General features: G+C 39.7%; 1 protein-coding gene and 1 pseudogene across 2 annotated transcripts in view; one reads left to right on the plus strand and one right to left on the minus strand.

Moving 5' to 3' along the window:
- CENPI (centromere protein I) overlaps window positions 1-24900 on the plus strand; it is a 90201-nt gene that overhangs the window by 19154 nt on the left and 46147 nt on the right. For both annotated transcript variants that reach the window (XM_010601387.3, XM_010601390.3), the window contains exons 6-7: window positions 1292-1340; window positions 1579-1625. In XM_010601387.3, the coding sequence (XP_010599689.1) occupies window positions 1292-1340; window positions 1579-1625 (96 nt within the window). The remainder of the gene's footprint in view (window positions 1-1291; window positions 1341-1578; window positions 1626-24900) is intronic.
- On the minus strand, window positions 22967-23419 carry LOC104847119 (Fanconi anemia core complex-associated protein 24-like; annotated as a pseudogene).

Below are 24900 nucleotides of genomic sequence, written 5' to 3' on the forward strand. Positions count from 1 at the left end.
GCTGGCAAACTTTTTCCGAAAGGACCACTTAATAAATATTTTAGGCTTGGCGGACATACTGTCTCTGTGACAACTGACTCAACTCTGTTGTTACAGTGTGAGTGGGTGTGGCTGTGTTCCTATAAAACTATTTACACTAAGTGGTGGGCTGAATTAGGCCCACAGGTTGTAGTTTACGTATCTCTGCAATAAAGTGTTATTTCTTTATCTGATAAACGAATGCTCTTAATTTAATGAACTCTATTGGGTTTTTTTTTATGTTTTATTTTGTGGGTATCAGTTTTTTCCTTTATGAAGGAAAAAACAAATACTACCACCCTGTGGTCGTGAAGATATTCTCATGTTTTCTTCCAGAATAGGCATCAGCAAACTTTTTCTGTAAAGAATCAGATAGTAAATATTTTAGACTTTGCAGACCATATTCTCTTTGTTGGAACTACTCTGCTGTTGTACTCAGAAAGCAGGTATAGATTTATAAAAACAGGCCCTAGATCCAGAATCCTAGCTGTAGAATTTGCCAACCCCTGATCTATGGAAACCTGGTGGCATAAATGGTTACGTGCTACGGCTGCTAACCAAAAGGTCAGCAGTTCCAATCCACCAGGTGTTCCTTGGAAACTCTATGGGGCAGTTCTACTCTGTCCTGTAGGGTCACTATGAGTCGGAATCGATTCGACAGCAACACGTTTTTGGTTTGGACCTAGAATAAGATTTCAACAAATGGACACTCGAAATGGTGCAGGAAAATGGGTCACTCAGTAATTTAATTAACAAATTTATTGAGTGTGTGCTAATTGCCAAACTGGGGACTAAATGGTTAATTAAATTATGGTATATCCACTCATTGGAATATTGAGAATCATTGAAAATGATAATTTTGAAGACTAAACAACATGGGAAAATGCTTTTAAGTAGAAAATTATGGTACAATTTTTAAGTTTCTATCTTTTTAATAAATATGAACGAATACTGGAAGGAATGTATGAATTTTTGTTAGGTAGAAGAATTATGGACAATTATCTTTCTCTTTTCTAAATTGTCTATAGTGTTTATATTCTAAAAACAACTAAAAAAGTCATAATGACATGCCAGTTAAAACTATTTTTTTTATCACCACTATGTAGTGTTTTTTTTATGTTGTATTGAAGACAAGCTTTCTAAAACTGTTGTTCGATGAAATCCTGAAGGCTTTTTACGTAATCACCATAAAATTGACATTTGAGGAAAATGTGTTGCTTTTCTGTTCAAAATATATTGTCATTTCTGTTTTTGAATTTTTATATTTTAACAGTGCCCTTACGTCTGCCATTTGTTATATTTACTTACCAAAAAAGAGAATGGTGAGTGTTTTCATTCCATTGTATTATATTCACTCTGTGGAATTAGCATTTGTATTAGCCTTTATAAAGTTAACTATTAGCATTAGTTACACATCAGGAATTGTTTTGTGGAAATTGCTTTTTATATTCTTGATTTGTTGTAAAAAGAAGCTAAATGAACTACATGGTGGTTTGGCATAACCAGTTGGTTTTTATTCTAAACCAAATGCATAGCATAGTTATTCTTTACCTTTTCTAGTCAAACCATTTCGTGTGAGAAAACTGCTTGATCTTCAGACCAAGATGGTGAGTAACAAAAAGATGTAAGACTAGCCAGTATACTATGTGCTAGGTACTGAGCTTGGCTTTGAATGTAAACTCGAATGAGACATTACCTTCATAGAACTTACTGTCTAGGGGCTTAGTCAACAAAATAAGAAATGAAAATCCCCCTCAGGGTCAAGGAGGAGTAGTGATGCTGGAGAGAAATTTAAAAAGATGAATAGGACTTAATTGGGAAAGAAGGGAGAGAAGGACACTCCTGGCAGAGGGAGCAGCATGTGCAAAGACATGCAGGTGTCAAACAGCAAAAACTATTTTGGTAACTGTTTTGATATGACTGGAACAGTCAGGGTCAGGAAGTGGTCAGAAATGAGTTTATATATTTTTTTGTGAATGTGATCTAGGAAAGTATTTGAAGACATTCTCTTCTGGATACTTAAACTGCCATATACTATTCTCTTGACTCTGGTGGCATAGTGGCTAAATGCTGCGGCTGCTAACCAAAAGGTCAGCAGTTTGAATCCTCCAGGCGCTCCTTAGAAACTCTATGGGGCAGTTCTACTCTGTCCTATAGGGTCACTATGAGTCAGAATCGACTCAACAGCAATGGGTTTGGGTTTTTTTCTTGACTACTACCTGTTGTCCTTATAGCTCTCTTGCGGTATTATTTTTTACTATACCTGCCAGGTAATAGAAGTCTGAAGCTTTGAGTATAAAACAATAGGAAGTAGTAGTGCCTATGCCTAACTGAAGCCTGCATGACCTACATAAAGAGATTCAAATTTAATGAAAAGCACAAACACATACACACATTCCCACTTTTCCAGTATGAGGTTTCCTCAGCCTTTTTTTTGGTAAATGCTGTCCTTGGGTGGAATCCCTAGTGGCACAATAGTTAAGTGTTCAGCTGCTAACCCAAAAGGTTGGTAGTTTGAATCTACTGACCTCTCCTTGGAAACCCTATAGGGCAGTTCTACTCTGTCCTATAGGGTCGCTATGAGTCAGAATCAACTGGACGGCAGTGGGATTTGGGTTCTTGAGCAATCTCTCTATTACCATGGCTTTTAGTACCACCTGTGTGCTGCTGCTATAAAAAAAACCCAGTGCCGTTGAGTCGATTCTGACTCATAGTGACCCTATAGGACAGAGTAAAACTGCCCCATAGAGTTTCCAAGGAGCGCCTGGCAGATTCAAACTGCTGACCCTTTGGTTAGCAGCCATAGCACTTAACCACTACACCACCCTGCTGCTATAGTGCTATAGATTTTACCACAGTTTTTTGTGAGCTCACATATACTTTCACCTGGATATTCCATAGGTACTTCAAACTTTACATATCCCAAACTGAATTCATAATCTTTTTTCCTCACTCCAATGCCTTTTCTTGTATTTCCCTATCTTGGTGAATCACCTAAGCTTGAAACCTAGGAATCATTCTTAATTCCTTCTTTCTCATACCCCATACCCAATTGGCTCTCAGATCTTTTCTCTTCCATCTCCTGAAAATATCACTCAAATTCATTTTTATCTTATACCTCCCCCATTTCATCTTAGTTCAGGTGCTCTTTTTGCTCTTCTAGTCTTTTCCATGGCACTACCATTTTCTTCCCTCACCTCCAGATCCAATCAGCTACCAAATCTTGTCTATTCTTCTTAAATATTACTCAAATCAATCCCCTTTTCTTCATTCCCCTTGCCCCTCCTTTATTTCAGGGTCATCATTCTCTCACTTGGATTACTGCTGCCGCCCCAGTGATCTCTCTACTGTGCTATTTTTATGTCCTTCCATTCTTTTCACGCTGCTGCTGGAGTTATTGTTCTAAACTTCAAAACTGGTTATATTATGCCTATGCTAAAGATAAGTACCTTTGTGTGGCCTCGTAGATGCTCCATAGTCTCTATTTGTTCACTTTATCCCACTCCCTGTTCTCTCTGGGGCTTCCCCTTTTCTCCCTTCCTTCCCATTCCTAAGGCTGGTGCTTCTCAAACTTTAGCTACGCATCAGAATTACCCAGAGGGCTTTTTATAACACAGATTGCTGAGCCCCATCCCCAGTGTTGCTGATTCAATACATATGGGGTGGACCTGATAATTTGCATTTGAACAGGTTCCCAGATTATGTTGATTCTGCTTATCAGGGGACCTCACCTTGAGAACTACTGTTAGGCTTACTGAACTTATTTATAGTTCCTTAGATATACCAGACTGTTTGAAGCTTCTGTGCCCTTCAACACACAGATCCCCTAGGCTAGAGGGAGATCCAAAACATTTTTGTACATCTTCTGGGTAAACCCTACTTATCTTCTGAGACTGAGTTCAAGACTTATGTCCTTTATGATTCCTTTCTTTAACTTTCAGGTCTATTTAACATTCCCTCCGTTGAACCTTCACTGAACCCTATACATTTCATGGTACCTATAATGGCACTGGGGTTTTTTTTATAATGATTATTGTACTTATTTATTTATACATATAAGCATCTTGATGGTACGACTTTGTGCTTGTATCCTTAATAAAAATAGCGGATATTTGAGTGCTTGTTGGTATGTGCCAGACATTGTGCTGTATGCTTTGTATGCGTTCTCTCTGAATGCTCATAACAGCTTTGGGAGGTAAGTACTGTCATTACCTGTATTTCATTGATAAATGAAGAATCATGAGCTAAAGTAACTTGCTCAAGGTTACACAATGTATGGCACATTAATAGGTACTTGATAATTACTTTGCAAATAAGCATGCTCCATTTAAAGCAATTTAAATTTTGTTAAAGTAATACAAGAAGTTAGATTAAAAATCAAATTGTCGTATGAGGTTTAATGAAGAGACAGTAGAACCCTGCCCTGCCCTTTTTACCGCTGATTCTACTCATCATAGTTAATCACTTCAGCTCTTTTGGTGGCTTTGCCTCCATATTTATAATAACATACTTATATTGCTTTTGAAATTTTTTTCAATTATAAATGTTTTCCTATTTTTTTCTCATGCAATTTTTTTATTGAGATAGAGTAAAACCTATGAAAGATGGAACCTGTGTAAGGCGGAAACCTGTAAGAGAAAGAAAACTCAAATATTTTCCATTAATAGAGAGTGATAGAAAAGTGGTAAGACCTGCAGCCTGTCAAAGGCAGAAAACTTGCGAGACCTGGAAAAACACTGCATTCCTATTGAGTTCCGGCTCTTATCGGTTTCACTGTACAATTTACATAACATAAATTTCACCCTTTTCAAGTATATAATTCATTGGTTTTTAGTATACTTCCAAAGTTGTGTAACCATCACCACTCTCCAATTCCGCAACATTTTTATCACTCCTTAAAGAAATTTGTACCCATTAGCAGTCACTCTCCATTCCCATCTTTCACCTCAGTCCTAAAAAAAAAAAAAAAAAAGGCAACTATTAATCTACTTACTGTTTCTATGCGTTTGCCTATTCTAGATCTTTCAGATAAGTGGACTCATAATATTTGTCCTTTTGTGTCTCTGGCTTATTTCATTTAGCATAATGTTTTCAAAGTTCGTATCATAGCATGTATTAGAACTTCATTTCTGTTTATTGCTGAATAATATTCCATTGGGGATATAAACTCAAATGAGTAACATGGATAAATACATTTTGTTTATCCATTCATCAGCTGATGGGCATTTGGGTTGTTTTCCATTTTGGAGCTATTATGAATAATGCTTCTATGGTTATTTACCGCTTCTCATTTTTCTTTTGTCAGTCTAACTAGTGGTTTGTCTGTTTTATTGATCCTTTCAAAGAACCAGCTTCTGGTTTTGTCGATTTCTTTCTATTGCTTTTCTGTTTTCATTTCATTTATGCTCTGATCTTTATTTTCTTGCTTCTGGTAGCTTTGGTCTTCTTTTGCTCTTTTCTATTTGTTCAAGTTGTCAGTTTAAGTTAATTATTTTGGATTTTTTCTTCGTTTTTAATGTAGGCATTTATTGCTGTGAATATCTCACTGAGCACTGCTTTTTCTGTGTCCCAAAAGTTTTGATATGTTGTGTTTTCATTTCTTTCTTTTGATTGTAAGTATTTTTTAATTTTACTTTTAATTTCTACTATTACCCAGTAGGTTTTTAGTAGTGTGTTATTTAGTTTCCATGTAATTATGATTTTTTCATTATTGTTCCTATTGTTGATTTATGTAGCTTCATACCATTATGGTCAGAGAAGATGCTTTGTATGATTTTAGGCTTTTGAAATTTGTTTTGTAGTCTAGCATATGATCACTTCTGGAAAATGATCCATGTGCACTAGAGAAAAATGTGTATTGCTCTGATGATGGGTGGAGTGTTCTATATATGCCCGTTAGGTCAGAGTGGCATATGGTTTTATTTAAGTCCTCAGTGTCCTTACTGATCTTCTTTTTAGATGTTCTGTCTAGAATTACAAGTGGTGTGTTGAAGTCCTCAACTGTGGTTGTGGAGTTATCTATTTTCTCCCTTCATATTAGTCGGTATATGTTTCATATATTTTGGAGCATTGATGTCAGGTGCGTATGTATTTATAATTGTTACAATTTACAATTGTCTTCTTGATGAATCAACCCTCTCATTATTATGTAATGTCCTTTATCACTTTTAGTAGGTTTGATTTAAAGTCTATTTTATCTGATATCCGTATGGCTACCCTGCTCTCTTTTGGTTAGTGGTTGCATGGAATATTTTTTTCCATTCTTATGTTTCAGCTTGTTTGTGTCCTTGTGTCTAAGGTATGTTTCTTATAGGCAGCAAAAGGATGAGTCATGTTTTTTTAATCCATTCTGTCACTCTGCCTTTCGCATGGGAAGTTCAGACTATTTACATTTAAGGTTATTACTGAAAATGAGGTATCTACTTCATTCATTTTGCTAATTGATTTTTGCGTATCTTATATCACACAGTGGCTGCAACAATGGGCTCAAACAATGACGATTGTGAAGATGGTGCAGGACTGGACAGTGTTTCGTTCTGTTGTACATAGGGCTGCTATGGGTCAGAGCCGACTTGATGGCACCTAACAACAACATATCTTCTTTGTCTTTTTATTCTCATTTTTATGTTATTTTTGTGTTTAGCTGCTTTTTTGTAAAGAGCCTTTTAGATTTCTTCCTTCTTCTGTGTATTTTTACTAGGTGTTTTCTTAGTGTTAACCACAAATACTATGCTACACAGCTTGCAATTGCAACAACATTTAACATGCAAACATCAAGTAACATACATTAACATACTAAAACTATTCCTGTCATGTAGTTTCTGGTATTTGCAAGCTTGATTCCATATTCAGGTGTGGGAAATTCTCTGTGATTATCTCTTGGGAAATACTTTCTATGCCTTTATTATTATCATGGTGTTCTGGATTTCCAAAATTTCTAATGTTAAATTTCTTTATTGACTCTCACATTTCCATTTGGCTTTGTTCACTTTTCTTTGTTCTCTTCTCTTGAGACTTAATAAGTTCAGTTTACTCTGTCTTCTAGATTACTTATTTTGTCTTCTCTCTCCTAGAATCTATTGTTGAATGTTTCCCTTGTGGTTTCTAATCCAATTATTCTTCAGTTCCAGTATTTCTGTTTTTTTTTTTTTTTTGGATGTTTTCAGTCTCTTTATTGAATTTCTCATTTTGTATCTTTTTTTTTCTGATCTCTACTAGTTTGTTTTCTGTGTGTTCTTTGCTTTCTTTAAGCATATTTAACAGTATTGTCGGGAAGTCTTCTATTTTTCCATTATTCTGGCCTCCATAAGAGGAATTTCCAATTCATGTTTTTTTTATTGGGCCATCTTCTCTTGCAATCTTATGTGTTTTATTATTTTTCATTGAATGTGGGGTATTTTAATATCTTCTGATATTCTGGAATTTGGAATTTTGTGTTTCGAAAAAACATTTTTCTTAGGTTTCTCTCCACTATCTTCTCCGAAGTTCCACTAGAGGGCACTCTGACCGTTTGGTTCATCCAGTGGTGCCTCAGCAGTTCATCTGAGGATTTCTCTCTGTTACTGTATGATTCTAGTCTATCTCTACAACTTTTAGGTATTTTGGGAAGTTTTAAGTCTCTGGGTGCTTACTCTGGATGATTTTTCCTAAGGTGGCTGACTTTACTGTTGAGTGAGGGTCTTTCTGTTTTTTTGTGGATTTGGTCGTAGCCCTCCTCAGATGACTATGCTTCTGGGGCTAGATTCCGTCACTTCTCTTTGTAGGATTGGGGCACAGCTTTCCCTCTGTGACCAATTGCGCACGCATGGGACTTTTCCGCTGGCTGCGGGTGGAAGCGGTGGGACTCAGCTTTCCCAGGGTGAGGATTGTGAGCGCGTTATGATTTTCCCTTGCAGGCGACCCTGAGCAGGCTCTCCCTAGATACCTAGTTTTGCGTAGTGAGCCAGTTTCCTGTTGTGTCGTTTGTTTGATGTATTTTTCTCACCCTCCCGTATGTATGGGTCCTGCAGCTCTTCTGTGGCCCCAGGTTCTAGTGCTTGCATGCCTCTGGTCTTCGTTGTATTTAATACCACTCACTCGCAGTGTCTTGGCATCCCTGTGCCCCTTCCCAAATGCGCTGCTTGTGAATTCTCACAGCCAGTCTGTACAACCTTAATCGGACTACACTTTCATCGGTTTAGCTCCCGTCTTGCGTTCTTTGTTCAAGATGTTGCCTGTCCCTGTCCCCAAATGGCCATGGTGAACCAAGTCCTCTGGATGCCTGCGGCCAGAAACTCCCAGCTTCTCTGCTGACCCTGCTCCTTCTTGTCCCCGTTATGGGACTTAGGTCAGCTCTCTAACCCTTCAACTGCTGTCTGGAGCTCTGAGATCCCAGCCAGTGCTTGTTTTTATTCATTGTGCAGTGCGTTAGTTACGGGTAGATAAATGCGAGTGACTGTTCATTCCACCATCTTATCCCCCCTCCCAATGAATAATGCTTCATGCACATTTGGGTACAAGTTTTTGCATGGAAGTGTATTTTCATTTCTCTTTGGTTTATGCCTAGGATTGAATTTGCTGGGTCATATGGTAACCCTGAGGTCGCTGGGAGGTGCGAACGGTTTGCATTTGACTAGTAACCTAGGGGTTGGTAGTTTGAACCCACCAGCAGCACTGCAGAAGAAAGGCCAGGCGATTGGCTTCCATAAATATTACAACCAAGAAAACCTTATGGAGCAGCTCTGTTCTGTAATACATGCGATTGCCATGAGTCAGAATTGACTTGACAGCAAAAGGTTTAGTTTGGTTATGGTAACTCTATGTTTAACTTTTTGAGGAACTGCCACAGCAGCTGCACCATTTTACATCACCATTTTATGGGTTGAGACAATCTTTCCTGAACGTTTCCATTAAAGCAGAAGAGTTTAATTTTTTTTTTCTTTTTGGTGAAAATAATATATACAGCAGAGCATTCTCACGGTCCACATTTTTCTACATGTATAATTCAGTGACATTGATTACACTCTTCATGTTTAGCCGTCATTCTTCCTATCTCTACCCAAATTATTTCACATTAACTTAGACTCACTTACCCCTTAAACTTCTCATCTATGATATAGAGTTACTGTTGTCAATTTGATCTCATATAGATAATTCTTTAAAAGAGTGCGGTGTTGAAGGTAAGCATTTATTTACTACTTGACGTAAACTGTTCTTTGATTTAAAGATGACTTGCGGGCATACTTTTGGCTCAAGGTTTAAAGATTAAGACAGGGCAACAGATTCAGGGGTTCCTCTGGCCTTGATGGGTACAGTAAGTTTGGATTCTATAGGATCTTGAAATTCTGTCCTGCATTTTTCCAAATCTTTTGATCAGGATCCATCTATTATTAAGTCCTTGATCAAAATGTTCGGTAATGCTAGCCCGGCACGATTCAGTTATTCTGGTCTCATGGCAAAGGAGGGGTAGTTCATAGACGCAATTAGATCTGCAGTTCAGTTCCTTCTCTGATTCCTGGGTCTCCTGCTGCTGCTGCTGCACCAGGTGAATAGACACCAGTTGTACATTGGATGGCCGTTTGAAGCTTTTAAGACCTCAGGCACTACTCACCCAACTAGGAGGTAGAACAGAAACTCTAAAAACAGTATTAGGCCAATTGACTGGATTGTCCCTCGAAACCATGACACTAAGCCATGGAACCAAGAGAACTGATGCCACGATGTGTTTGGTTGTGCCTAAGACCTGAGTAGTATCAGTAACTGCGCTTTTGTTTTTGTTGTTGTGTTGTAGCTGCAGAATTAAATATAGAACATTTGCCATTTTGCCCTTTTCTGGTGTACCACTTAGTGATGTCATTTATTATTAGTCAACTTGTATAACCATTGCCCTTCAAAAAAAAAAAAACAAACCCATTGCTGTCAAGTTGATTGCAACTCACAGTGACTCTATAGGTCAGAGCAGAACTGCCCCACAGAGTTTTCAGGGAGCGCCAGGTAGATTTGAACTGCCAGCCTTTTGGTTAGCAGCCATAGCACTTAACCACTATACCACCAGGGTATCCAAAGAGTTTCCAAGGAGCGCCTGGTGGATTCAAACTGCTGACCGTTTGGTTGTAGCCATAGCACTTAACCACTATGTCACCAGGGTTTCCTACGTTGCCCTTAGTTGATGCCAATTTTCCCATCACCGTAGACAAAAACTCACTACTTTCCAGAGACTGATTCCTTCCTTTCCCACTCTAGCCCATTTTAACCTCTAATAACCACTGGGCTCTATATATTTACCTATTCTTTTTTTTTTTTGGCTTTAACAAAGAGAAATTTATTTTCTCACAGTCTAGTAGACTAGAAGTCCAAATTCAGGGCATCACCTCCAGGGGAAGGTTTTCTCTCTCTGTGAGCCCTGGACGAAGGTCCTTCCTGTCAATCTCCGCCTGGACTAGGAGCTTCTCCATGCAGGAACCCTGGATCCAAAAGATGTGTTCTGTTTCCCGGCACTGCTGTCTTGGTGGTATGAGGCTTCCAACTCTCTGCTTGCTTCCCTTTCCTTTCATCTCTTGTAAGATAAAAGGTGGTGCAGGCCACACCCAGGGAAATTCCCTTTACATTGGATCAGGGATGTGACCTGAGTAAGGGTTTTATGTCCCACCCTAATCCTTTTTAACCACAGGCAGATATTATGATTTATAACGTACAGGAAAATCACAAAATTGAGGACAACCACACAGTACAGGGGAATCATGGCCCAGCCAAATTGACACATATTTTTGGGGTACACAATTTAATCCATGACAATATATGTATGTATATATACACTGACCCCTCACTTACCGACTATCTTGTTACCTAACATTTCGAATTTACGATAGTGAAATATCTACTGTCTGACTATTTTGTGCATTAATACCTTACAATAATACTTTCATGAAAAATGGGACACACAGTGTACACCTATATTTTCTATAGTGGGTCCAGAGGGACATATATGTCCCATATAATATTTTCTGATCTGATATGATCGTTATTTATTTTCATATAATGCTGATTTCCACGTATATTTACATATTTTTGTCATTTCATATGAGACCATTCAATATTTGTCCTTTTGTGATTGACTTATTTCACTGTGAGCCCTGGTAGTACAGTGGTTAAGAGGTTGGCTGCTAACCAAAAGGTCAGCAGTTTGAATCCACCAGCTGCTCCTTGGAAACCCCATGGGGCAGTTTTACTCTGTCATATAGGGTCGCTATGAGTTGGAATTGACTCGATGGCAACAGGTTATTTCACTCAGCATAATGTCTTCGAGGTTCATCCATATATTCGGACTTCATTTCTCCTTATGGTAGAGTAGTAGTCCATTGTATGTACTGCATTTTACACAAATAGTGTGTGCTATACATTTTTTTGTCAACCACACCCTCCCCCGTGAGGTGTTTTTTGTAAATGTGCTAAGCTAATTTTTTTACAGTGCTGTAAAAAAAAAAAAAAAAAAACTAGCATAGCGTGCTTACAGAAATACCTTGCAGGGGATGTTGTGGTTGACAAAAAAAGTATAGCACGTGTTATTTGCATAAAAACGTGGTACATACCACGTTTTGTTTATCCATTCATCTGTTGATGGGCGCTTAGGTTGTTTCTACCTTTTTGCTAGTGTGGAATAATGCCGCAATGAACATGGTGTACATATGCCTGTATGTGTTGCTGCTTTTCGGTCTAGGGTATATACCATTATTTTACACAAATGATGCATGCTTTCTACTTTTGTTTACCACACATGCTCTCCTGCTGGGAGATAGGCACTGCTATGCCATTTTTTAAACTTATTGCTGTAAAAAAATTAGCATAGTGCTCTTACAGAAGTACCTGGAGGGAGGCCGGGAGGGTGTAGTTGGCAAACAAATGTAGAAGGTGTGCATTATTTGCATGACAACACGATACCCAGGAGTGGGATTGTTGAGTCATATGGTAGTTCAATTTTTAATTTTTTTAGAAATCACCATAGTATTTTCCACAACAGTTGTACCATTCTGCATTCCTGCCAGCAATGGATAAAGGTCCTTATATCCCCACATCCTCATCAACATTTGTTATTTTCGTGTTTTTTTTTTTTTTATCAGTGCCATTCTAGCACGGTTGAGGTGGTATCTCATTGGTTTTTTGATTTGCATCTTTCTAATGGCTACTGACGAGAGTCATCTTTTCATGTGTTTGTTGGCTGCTTCAATATCCTCTTTGGTGAAGTGACTGTTCATGTCCTTTGCAAATTTTTTGGTCAGGTTATTAGTCTTTTTGTTGTTGAGCTGTAGGAGGGGAAAAAAAAAAGTTGCCCTTGAGATGATTCCAACCCATAGCAGTCGATTCCAACCCATAGCAACCCTATAGGACAGAGTGGAATTGCCCCATAGGGTTTCCAAGGAGTGGCTGGTGGATTCAAACTGCTGACCTTTTGGTTAGCAGCCATAGCACTTAACCACTGAATTGTAGAAGTTTCATATATATTTTGGGTATTAGACCCTTATTGGGTTTATGGTTCCTGAAGATTTTTTCAGTCTGTAAATTGTCTTTTTACTCCTGTTTAAGGTTTTTTTTTAGTATAATTTATTTTATTTTTGTTGTTGAGAATATACACAGCAGAGCATACACCAATTCAACAATTTCTACATTCACAGGGAAACCCTGGTGACGCAGTGGTTAAGTGCTACTGCTGCTAACCAAAGGGTCGGCAGTTTGAATCCACCAGACGCTCCTTGGAAACTCTATGGGGCAGTTCTACTCTGTCCTGTAGGATCACTATGAGTTGGAGTCGACTCGATGGCACTGGGTTTGGTTTTTTTTTGGTTCTACAGGTACAATTCAGTGACATTGAATACATTCTTCAAGTTGTGTAACCATACTCATCCCCCTTTTCGGAATTATTCCTCTGCCATTAACATAAACTCGCTGTCCCCTAAGGTTCCTATCTAATCTTTTGAGTTGCTGTTGTAAGTTTGATTCCATAAAAACTAGCACAATGCTATAGGCAGATGTTCATTACTAGTTCAGCTAAACTATTGTTCGGTTTTAAGAAGACTTAAGGGGATATTTTTGGATTAAGGTTTAAAGATTATCGCAGGGCAGTAGCTTCAGGGGTTCATCCCTCCTCCATGACTCCAAAATGTCTAGATTCCATGAGAATTTGAAATTCTGTTCTGCATTTCCCCCCTTTTGAGCAGGATTATTCTATAGAATCTTTGATCAAAATGTTTAGTAATTGTAGCTGAACACCATCTAGTTCTTCTGGTCTCATGACAAAGGAGGCAGTTGTTATTAATAATTAGCCACACATTCCTTTTCTTTGTCCTATTTCTCTGTCTTCCTCTTTTACTCCACATGAATAGAGACCAATTGTTGGACCTCAGATGGCCACTTGCAAGCTTTTAAGACCCCAGACACCATGCAATGAACTAGGAGATAGAACAGAAGCATCGAACACATTATTAGGCCAATTAACGGGGATGTCCCATGAAACCATGACCCTAAACCTCCAAACCAAGGAGCCAAATTCCACAAGGTATTTGGTTGCACATAAGCAGCCTTGGTAGCTACTCTTTTGTTTTTTCTTTTGGTAAATCTATCACATAACTTTTGCCAGTTCAGCTTTTTACTGGTGTACAACTTATTCACAGCACTTAAAATAATCGGGTGTGCAACTTTACCCTTAATCAGTGTGATTTTTCCATCGCCATAAACTGAAACTCCATAAGCAAAAACTTCCTCTTTTCCCTGTCTCACCTGCCCCTGGTAAACTATGATAAACTTTGGTCTGTATACATCTGCCTTTTTTGTCTTTTGATATAAGTGAGATCATACAATATTTGTGCTTTTATGATTGAACTTATTTCACTCAGAGTAATGTCTCCAAGCTCTATCCATATTGTAGCATGTATGAAGACTTCATTTCTCCTACTGGCTGAGTAATATTCCATTGTATGTATGTGGCATGTTTTATTTATCCATGCATCTGTTGATGGACATTTAGGTTGTTTCTACCTTTTGGCTATTGTGAATAGTGCTGCAATGAACATTGGTGTATAAGTCTCTGCTTTCAAGTCTTTTGGTTATATACCTAGGAGTGGAATTGCTGGGTCATATGATCATTCTATTTTTAGTTTTTTGGGAACCGCCACACTGTTCTACAATGGCTGTACCATTTTGCATTCCCACCAGTAATGGATAAGTGTTTCAATTTCCTCATATCCTCCCCAGCATTTGTTATTTTGTGGTTCATGTTACATTTTTATCTTTTGACATCCTAGTGGGAGTGAAATGGTATCTCATTGTGATTTTGACTGGTGTGTTAGTCATTTAGTGCTGCTGTAACAGAAATACCACAAGCAGATGGCTTTAACAAAGAGTAGTTTAAAAAAAAAATTTTTTTTTTTAAAGTAGGCTAGACATCCAAATTCAGGGCATCGGCTCCAGTGGAAGGCTTTCTCTCTCTGTGGGCTCTGGAGGAAGACCCGTGTCCTCATTCTTCCCCTGGTCGAGGAGCTTCTCAGGCATAGGGACCCCGGGTCCAAAGGATGCACTCTGCTCCTGGCACTGCTTTCTTGGTGGTATGAGGCCTCAAGTCTCTCTGCTTGCTTCTATCTTTTATATCTCAAGAGGTTGCCTCAAGACACAATCCAATCCTGTAGGTTGAGTCCCGCCTTATTAACACTACTGCTGCCCATCCTCCCTCATTAACATCATAGAGGCAGGATTTACAACAGATAGGAAAATCACACAATACTGCGAATTGTGGCCCAGCCCAGTTGATACATTTTGGAGAGGACATAATTCAATCCATGACAATTGGCATCTCTGATAGCTAATAACACTAAGCATCATTTCATGCATTTGGTGGCCATTTGAATGTTCTCTTTGGTGCAATGGCTATTCAGGTCCTTTCCCATTTTGATTGGGTTATTTGTCTTTTTGTTGTTAAGTTGTCCAAGTTTGTGTATATGCCTTAGTAGATTTTTATTGGATATAAGGTTTCCAGAGATAGTCTCCCAGTTGGTAGCTTTTCTTTTCACTTTTTTTGGTAAAGTCTTTTGATGAACAAAAGTTTTTTAATTTTTATGAGGTCCTATTTGTTTATTTTTTTCTTTTGCTGTTTGTGCTTTTGTTATTATATCAGATAATCCATTGTTAAAACCTAGGCCTGACAGTGTTGCCCCTGCATTTTCTTCTAAGAATTTTATGGTTTTAGTTTTCACATTTAGGTCCTTAATCTATTTTAAATTTGTTTTTGTATGTGGTGTGAGGCATGGATCCAGTTAATTTTTCTGCCTGTAGAAATCCTGTTTTCCCAGCACCGTTTGTTGAAGAGACTTCTTTTCCCATTGAATGTAGTTAGCACCCTTGTGAAAAATCACTTAACCATAGATACAAAACCCATAGATATGCAGCTTTATTTCTGGACTCATAATTCTATTCCATGGGTCTGTGTGTCTATTATAGCGGTACCAGGCTGTTTTGGTTACTGTAGCTATATAATATGTTTTTGATAAAATCCTTTGATGTACATAAGTACAGTCATGAGTTACTTAACATCCACGATATGTTCTGTGAAATAGGACATCTTGTGATCTGGAGGTTGTGTGAACACAACGTTATGTATAGGCAGTCCCCAGGGTTACGAACATTCGGCTTGTGTAGAAGCTGTAGTTATGAACCCAGCTCCGTAAAGCCTATTATATTAAAATCTTATGGGAGTCTGCTTCTGGTCATCCTCATTGCTGCTGCTGGAGGAATGGGCGGTAGTGTTAGCAGTGGCGGCTGAGAGGGCGGCTGCGGGAGTGGAGTGAAAGGAAGCCAGCAAAGAGAGAGCAGGGTGTACCAGCTCTGCTAACTGTTCCACCTGCCTAAAGAGCAGAAGCAGCCTGTCCCTGCAGCCCATGCCTACCTGCCCGTCAGACCAAGCCTGAGAGCCCACATCCGGAGTCATGTGCTTTGCCTTACCTGCCTCTGTCCCATCCGTGGTCTAGTACTGCAAAATTCTAGGTTTGGGGTCTTTAAAACCATTAAGGGAAATAATAAAAGAAAAGCTATTTTCTCTTTAAAAAAAAAAAAAACTTATAAGACCATGGACATATATGCTGTTGAACATTGCCCGAATGGACATTATGCATTGTGTGATTGTATTTCATTTTCATCAGGTTCTAGTTACCTATTTTGTCTTCTTCTGCACATGCAATTGTTGATTTGCTTGTTAATTTAGCATTTAAAAAGAAAAACTAAGTTGTATAGCTTCGCTGTTATATTTTCTTCCAAGAATTTTATTGTTTTCACTTTAACATTTAGGTCCTTGATTCATTTTGAATTCATTTTAGTGTATGGTGTGAGGTATGGCTCCTACTTTTTCATATTTGGAAATCTAATTTTCTCAGCAACATCTGTTGAAGATTCTGTTCCTTCCACATTGAATGGACTTAGCACATTTGTCAAAATCATCTGACCATAGATGTATAGATTTACTTCTGAGCTTTCAGTTCTATTCCATTAAACCAGTACCAGGGTTGTTTTTTTTTTTTTTAGGGTGTTTTGATTACTGTAGCTGTATAGTATATTTTAATTAATAATGGGGAAGTGTGAGGCCTTCTCCTTTGTTCTTTTTCAAAATTGCTTTGGCTATTCGGGACCTCTTGACTGTCTATTATATAAAGTTGTTGATTAGATTTTCCATTTCTGTAAAAAATGCTGCTGGCATTTGATTGGGATTGCATTGAATCTGTAGATCGTTTTGGGTAGTATTGACATAAATCTTTCAGTTCATTAGCATGGAATTTCTTCCCACTTATTTAGGTCTGTTTTAGTCTCTTATAGCAATGTTTTGTAGTTTTCATTGTGTAAGTCCTTCACACCCCTGGTTAGGTTTATTCCTAGGTATTTTATTCTTTTAGATGCTATTGTAAGTGGAGTTTTTAAAATTTCCTTTTCAGATTTCTCATTGCTGGTGTACAGAAACCCAACTCATTTTTTGTCTTGATCTTGTACACTGCAACTCTGCTGAATCCTTCTATTAGTCTAGAAGCTTTCTTGTAGATTCTTTGGGATTTTCCTACATGTAAGATCATGTCATCTACAAATAGAGATAATTTTACTTCTTTTTTTTTTTTCCAATTTGGAGATCTTTGCCTTATTGCCCTGGCTAGGACTTCCAGGACAATATTGAATAGAATGGTGATAGTGGGCATCCTTATCTCCTTCCCGTTTGAGTATAATGTTAGCTGTTGGCTTTTTATAGATGCCTTTAATCATGTTGAGGAACTTCTATTCCTACGTTGTTGAGTTTTTATACGGAAAGGCTGTTGGATTTTATCAAATGCTCTTTCTGTGTCTATTGAGATGATCATGTGGTTCCTTTCCTATTTTCTGTTAATATGGTGTATTGCATTAATTGATTTTCAAATGTTGAACCATCCTTGCATTCCTGGAATATATCCCACTGGGCCCTGTTGTATAATTCTTTTAATGTGTTGTTAGATTCTCTTTGCTATAATCTTGTTGAGCATTTTTACATCTATATTCGTGAGGGATATAGTCTCTTCTTTTCTTGTGATATGTTTGTCTGGGTTTGGTACCAAGCTAATGTGGCTTTGTAGAATGAGTTAGGGAGTATTCCTACCTATTTTATATTTTGATAGGATTTCGACAGGATTACTGTTAATTCTTCTCTGAATGTTTGGTAAAATCTCTAGTGAAGCCATCCTGTATAGGGCTTTTTTTGTTAAAAGGTTTTTGATTACTTATTCAATCTCTTGTTATGGGTCTGTTGAGATTTTCTGCCTCTTTTTGTGTTAATTTAGATAGGTTATGTGTTTCTAAAAATTTGTCTGTTTCATCTAAGTTATCAAGTTTGTTGGAGTACAGCTTTTCATAGTATTCTATTATGATCCTTTTTATTTCTGTTGGGTCTGATGTAATGTCTTCACTTTTGTTTCTTATTTTGGTTGTTTGCATCCTCTTTTTTTGTCCGTTTAACTAGAGGTTTGTCAGTTTTATTGATCTTTTCATAGTGCCAACTTTTGGTTTTGTTGTTTCTTTCTTTTGTTTTTATAGTCTCTATTTCATTTATTTCTGCTCTGATCTTTATTATTTCATTTATCCCAGAAGCTCTAGGATTAGTTTGCTCTTTTTCTGTTTCCTTAAATTGTAGCATTACACTGTTGACTTGAGATCTTTTTTTCTTTTTTGATGTAGGCATTTATTGCTATAAATTTATCTCTGATGACTATATACTCTGTATCCTATAGGTTTTGATATATTGTGTTTTCATTTTCATTGAACTCCAAGTTTTTCTTTTTTTATTTCACTCTTGATTTCTTCCTTGACCCATTGGTCGTTTAATAGTGTGTTATTTAGTTTGTATTTATTTGTGTGTTTTACATTCTTCTTTGTATTATTAATTTCTAGTTTTATTCCTTTGTGGTTGGAGAATATACTTGATATCGCTTCAGTCTTTTTAAACTTGTCAAAGGTTGTTTCATGACCTAGCATATGGCCTATCCTAAAAAAAAAAAAAAAGTAGAGAATGTCAAATGTGCACTAGAGAAAAATGTGTATTGTTTTGATGTTGGGTGGAATGCTACATATATGTCTATTAGATCTAATTGGTTTATGGTGTTCTACAAGTCATTTATTTCCTTACTGATCTTCTTTCTGGAAGTTCTTTCCAGTATTGACAATGATGTATTGAAGCCTCTATTTATTGTAGCATTGGCTATTGCTCCTTTCAGTTCTTTCAGTATTTGCTTTATATATTTTGGTACACAGATGTTGAATGTGTATATATTTATGATTGCTATATTTTCTTGATTAATTGTCCCTTTTATAAATATATAATATCCTTATTCATTTCTTATAATAGTTTTTGACTTAAAGTCTATTTTGTCTGATACCAGTTTGACCGTCTGTGGTGGTTAGGATTGTGTGTCAGCTTGGCCAGGCCATGATTCTCAGTGTTTTGGCAGTTGCATAATGTTGTGATCACTTTCCTATTGAAATTTGATATGTGATTACCCCCATGATGGAATCTGCTGAGTGGTACTTGTGGGCGTAGGGCCTGTGGCGGCTCCTCGCCCCCTTACCCTTCATCTCTCTGCCTTCTTCTGTCTACTTCATTTTTCCTGCTCCCCTTGCAAAGATTTTTGGCTTGTTCTGGATCCAGCAGCTGTCTCTTGTCTGACCTCTGGTTCTTGGGACTTGAGCTAGCAGCTTACCTATCCATCTTGGGATTCGCTGATATGCACAGCCTGCGAGCAAGAGTCCTGCTTCCCGACCTGCCTATCTTGGGTTTGCCAGCCCCTGCAGCTGACTCAGGAGAAACCTTCTGGTCTTGCCTGCCGACCTTGGGAATTCCTCGACCATCACAACCTGTGAGCGGGACCCCTGCTCTCTAACCTGCTCATCTTGGGTTCAGCAGCTTCTGTGGCGCCATGCGTTGAGAAAGGACTCTATCTTGATCCAAGGACTTGGGACTTTCCAACCCCTACAATCATGTGAACTGTTTCCTTAATATAAATCACATTACTGGTTTTGCTTCTCTAGAGAACCCAAACTAAGACACCATCGCTGGTCTCTTTTGGTGACTGTTTGCATGGAACATTCTTTCCCATCCTTTTACTTTCTGTTTGTGTCATTGGGCCTAAGATGGGTCTTTTGTAGACAGCATATGGATGGGTCATGTTTTCTTATCCATTCTGCTGCTCTCTGCCTCTTGTGTGGAACATTTATCTGTTTATGTTCATGGTAATTGACTGATAGAGGAGGATTTACTTCTGCCATTTTATTATATGTTGTTTTGTGAGACTGACGGTTTCTTTGTTTCTCTTTTCCTCCAGTGTTCAGTTCTTTTTATCTATAGATTTTATCTCTTTTGTTTATTATTCCCTTTTTTTGTAGGTACTGAGCTATTTTTTTTCCCTTCTTTATTTTGGCATATAATTTTATGTTTAATTTCTTTGTGTTTACCATGAGGAGTACGTTTATCATCTTACATCTAAAACTACCTGTTACATGCTAATACCAACTTAGCTTCCTTAACATATAAAAAGTCTACATCTTCACTAATCCTCTCCTCCCTTTTGTTTGGATGTTATCAACTACATCTTTGTATCTCGGCTTCCCTGTAATCTAAATTTATTTTATTGTTATATGTATTTTGTTATTTTTTCCCTTTTGTCCCCCTTATAACTTTGTCATTATAAAGCATGAAGGACATGCCTGTTGTATTTACCAGTAGGAAATATCTTACGTTTGATCTGTATAATGTCAATGCTTTCTTTTTTATGTGACCCTAGTTGCTATCCCTGTAATGTGACAGCACACTCCTCCTTTCCACCCTAGATTTCCCATGTCCATTCAACCAGCTCCTGTCCCCTTCTGCCTTCTAGTCTCACCTCTGGACAGGAGCTGCCCATTTAGCCTCATGTATCTACTTGAACTAAGAAGCACACTCTTCATGAGTATCATTTTCTGTCTTATAGTCCGGTCTAATCTTTGTCTGAAGAGTTGGCTTTGTGAATGGTTTTAGTTCTGGGTTAACAGAGAGTCCAGGGGCCATGTCTTCGGGGGTTCCTCCAGTCTCAGTCAGACCATTAAGTCTGGTCTTTTTACTAGAATTTGAATTCTGCATCCCACTTTTCTCAGGGACTGTCTGTTGTGTTCCCTGTCAGGGCGGTCATTGGTGGTAGCTGGGCACCATCTAGTTCTTCTAATATCAGGCTGATGAGTCTTTGGTTTATGTGGCCCTTTCTGTCTCTTGGGGTAATATTTTCCTTATTTCTTTGGTGTTCTTCATTCTCCTTTGCTCCAGGTGGGTTGGGACCAATTGATGCATCTTAGATGGCCACCCACTAGCTTTAAAGGCCCCAGATGGCACTCACCAAATGCAGAACATTTTCTTAATAAACTTTGTTATGCCAGTTGACCTAGATGTCCCCTGAAACCATGGTCTGCAGGCCCCTGCCCCTGCTACACTGTCTCTGGAAGTGTTTGCTTGTATTCAGAAAACTTCTTAGCTTTTGGCTTAGTCTAGTTGTGCTGACGTTCCCATATTTTGTGTTGTCCTTCCTTTCACCTAAGATAATTCTTGTCTACTGTCTAGTTAGTGAAAAACCCTGGTGGTATAGTGGTTAAGTGCTACGGCTGCTAACCCAAGGGTCGGCAGTTCGAATCCGCCAGGTGCTCCTTGGAAACTCTATGGGGCAGTTCTACTCTGTCCTATAGGGTCGCTATGAGTCAGAATCGACTTGGAGGCACTGGATTTTTTTTTTAATCATACTTTAGATGAAGGTTTACAGAGCTGCCTACATAGTCTCATGTGTCTACTTGAGCCAAGAAGCTCACTCCTCGCCAGTATCATTTTCTTATAGTCCAGTCCAATCCCTGTCTGAAGAGTTGGCTTTGGGAATGGTTCCAGTCTTGGGTAACAGAAGGTCTGGGGACCATGACCTCCGGGGTCCTTCTAGTCTCAGTCAGATCATTAAGTCTGGTCTTTTTATGTGAATTTGAGGTCTGCATCCCACCTCTCTCCTGCTCCATCAGGGATTCTCTGATGTGTTCCCTGTCAAGGCAGTCAACAGTTGTAGCCAGGCACCATCTAGTTCTTCCAGTCTCAGGCTGATGTAGTCTCTGATTTATATGACCCTTTCTGTCTCTAGGGCTCATAATTACCTTGTGTCTTTGGTGTTCTTCATTTTCCTTTGCTCCAGGTATTCACCTTCATTTTCAAATGGTAATTTTTCTGGATATTTTATTATCACTGACAAGTTCTTTTCTTTCAGCAGTTTAGCTGTGTCATCCCATTGTCTTTTTGCCTACATGGTTTCTGATGAGAAATTGTCCCTTAATCTTACTGGGGACCATGGTGGCACAGAGATTAAGCATTCGGCTGCTAACTGAAAGGTTGGTATTTCAAACCCACCGGTCACCCCACCAGGAGAAAGATGTGACAGTATGCTTCCATAAAGATTTACACCCTTGGAAAACCTATGGGGCAGTTCTATTCTGCCCTATAGGCTTTCTTTTGAGTCGGAATTGACTCGATAGGGATGGGTTTTTTTTGGTATGTGATACTTTACTTTTCTTATGCTGCACTCAAAATTCTCTCCTTGTATTTGGTTCTTGAGAGTTTGATTATGATATGCCTCAGCGTGTTTCTTTTAGGATTTATTGTATATGGAGTTCAATGAGCTTTCTGGATGTAAAACTTCTCACATTTCATGATACTTGGGAAGTTTGCTGCCATTATTTCTTTAAAAATTCTTTCTGGACTTTTTTTTCCCTCTCTTCTCCTTCTGGAACTCCCGTAATGCATATATTATTCCTCTTGATAGTGTCCCACATATCCCTTAGGCTTCGTTCATTTTTCTTCACTCTTTATTCTGTTTATTCCTTAGCGTATGCAATCTCAAAGGTCCTGCTTTGTTTTGCTGATCCTTTCTTCTGTCATTTCAGTTCTACTTCTAAGCCCTTCCATGGAGTTAATTAATCATTTCTGTTATTTTACTATTAAGCCCTAGAATTTTTAATTTTTTCCTAAGATTTCTATTTTTTTGTTTGCTTGCTTGCTTATTTATTTATTTATACTGGTAGCCTGAAAGAACGTGTATATTTAGACCAGATCTGAAGAACAGCAGCACTGACACCAGGAGCAAGGGGCTTATGATACACAGTGCTTTAGATATTCGCATCCACCACCTGAAGCTTTTGAACACCTTTCCATGATTGATGCAGGTCAAGGTCACACGTTAAAATCTACCCAAGCTGGCTTTCTGCTGAGTTATAAGAGTCTCTAAATTAAACTGACTGTCTTAGGGAGATCCCCATAGGCCCTTTTCATCCTAGAAGAATGAGGACAGTACCATCTGGTGCCCACAAGGCCTGAACCCAGAGACTGAGGCCCCATTTAGGCTGTACCTCATCTTTGACTAGTTGCTGTAAGAAGAAATACTTTTTCTTGGTTTTTAAATATGAAATCTTATAGTTTGTGGTCTAAAGGAAAAAACATAGTAGATGCCATAAGGCGAGTCATCACTTGGACTGTGTGAAAAACACTTGAATTTGCTGTATGCTACTCCTTGTCCAATGACTTGCTTAAGTTCTTGCATGGATGCGTTACTTAGTTGTTGGATACTTGGGAATTTTTGAAGCAGAATGGGAGCTTTAACTTTTCCAACTCCTGGGACCTGCTACACAGTTCACAGGAGGGATGGCTCAGAGAGCAGAGAATGTGTCTTCCTGAGAGAAGTGTTCTCATTGAGCTTTTTGGTTTGCTCTTGAATTAAGCGGATAATGAGGCAGGATGCTTCCATCTGCCTGGCCACTGGAAGCAACACCATCCCAAGGCGCCCAGCACAGTAAACTTCTGTACAGCTGGAAAGTATTGTTCACTCATCTCTATCTTTTCAACTGGTACAATCCCTTGAAGATTACTGGAATTTCTAACCTGAACAAGCCTCTTTCTGTAGCCATTTCCTGCCACCAAATCAGCTGCAGTGATATAAAAGAATATAGGATCAGGCGGGGCCAAGATGGCGGACTAGGTGGACGCTACCACGGATCCCTCTTGCAACAAAGACTCGGAAAAACAAGTGAATCGATCACATACATAACAATCTACGAACTCTGAACAACAAACACAGACTTAGAGACGGAAAACGAACAAATACGAGCAGACAGCGATCGTTTTCATAACTAGGAGCCAGCGTACCAGGCAGGTGACCTTCGGAGCCCGATCTGGGGCAGAGCCCAGGGGGGCAGACGGCACAGACAAGGGGCCCAGCCCTACCCCCCCGAACCCATCCTGGGAGGGAGTCTAGCCGGTTGGCGTGGGCGGTGTAGCGGCGCAGCCGGTGGGAGAAGCAGCCGGGAGGCAGTGACTGATCTTGGAGCGGGGAGAACAGCGTTCCAGCAGGGGAGCCGTCCCGCCGGGAGTTTGGCGGGAAGCGGGCGTGCCGCGAGCGTGGGGATCAGCTATATTTCCCTGAAGCGACCCCGAGGGGGGCCCAGACTTTCGTCCGGGGGACGCCCACCCAGTTCGCGCGTGCGGCGCAGCACACTGGAGGGAGAAATCCCCGGGAGGAAGTGACTGGTCTCGGAGCGGGGAGAGGAGCGTCCCAGCCAGGGAGTCGTCCTGCTGGGAGTTTGGCGGGAAGCGGGCATGGCGCGAGCGTGGGGATCAGCTATATTTCCCTAAAGCGACCCCGAGGGGGGCCCAGACGTTCGTGCGGGGGACGCCCACCCAGTTCACGCGTGCGGCGTAGCGCACCGGAGGGAGAAATCCCCGGGAGGAAGTGACTGGTCTTGGAGCGGGGAGAGCAGCGTCCCAGCCGGGGAGCCGTTCCGCTGGGACTTTGGCACACGCGGGTGGGGCGTGAGCGCGGGGTCCAGTCATATTCCTCTGAATAGACCCCGGGTGCAGGCCCAGCCGTTCGTGCGGGAGACGCCCACCCAGTTCGCGCGAGCAGAGCGGCGCACCGGAGGGAGAAGTCCCCGGGAGGAAGTGACTGGTCTCGGAGCGGGGAGAGTAGCGTCCCAGCCAGGGAGCCTTCCCGCCGGGATTTTGGCGGACGGGGGTGGAGCGTGAACGCGGGGATCAGCTCTATATTCTGTGGTGCTACACTCCTAGCTCTCTGATCCCTCCCCACCCTCCCCAGGCGGCTCCATTAACATCCGAATACCCTGAACCAGAGGGAGAATTCAGATAGGGATCTGACTGCATTTTTTTTAGCTGATTACCTGGAAAATTTAGTTTCCCAGTGATGGCTCGGAGACAGCAGTCCATATCAAACCACATAAAGAAACAGACCATCACACCTTCTCCAACCCCCCCCCCAAAAAAATCAAAATCTTTCCCAAATGAAGATACAATCCTGG

The sequence above is a fragment of the Loxodonta africana genome, chromosome X (genome assembly GCF_030014295.1).
Source record: "Loxodonta africana isolate mLoxAfr1 chromosome X, mLoxAfr1.hap2, whole genome shotgun sequence".
Taxonomy (NCBI): domain Eukaryota; kingdom Metazoa; phylum Chordata; class Mammalia; order Proboscidea; family Elephantidae; genus Loxodonta; species Loxodonta africana.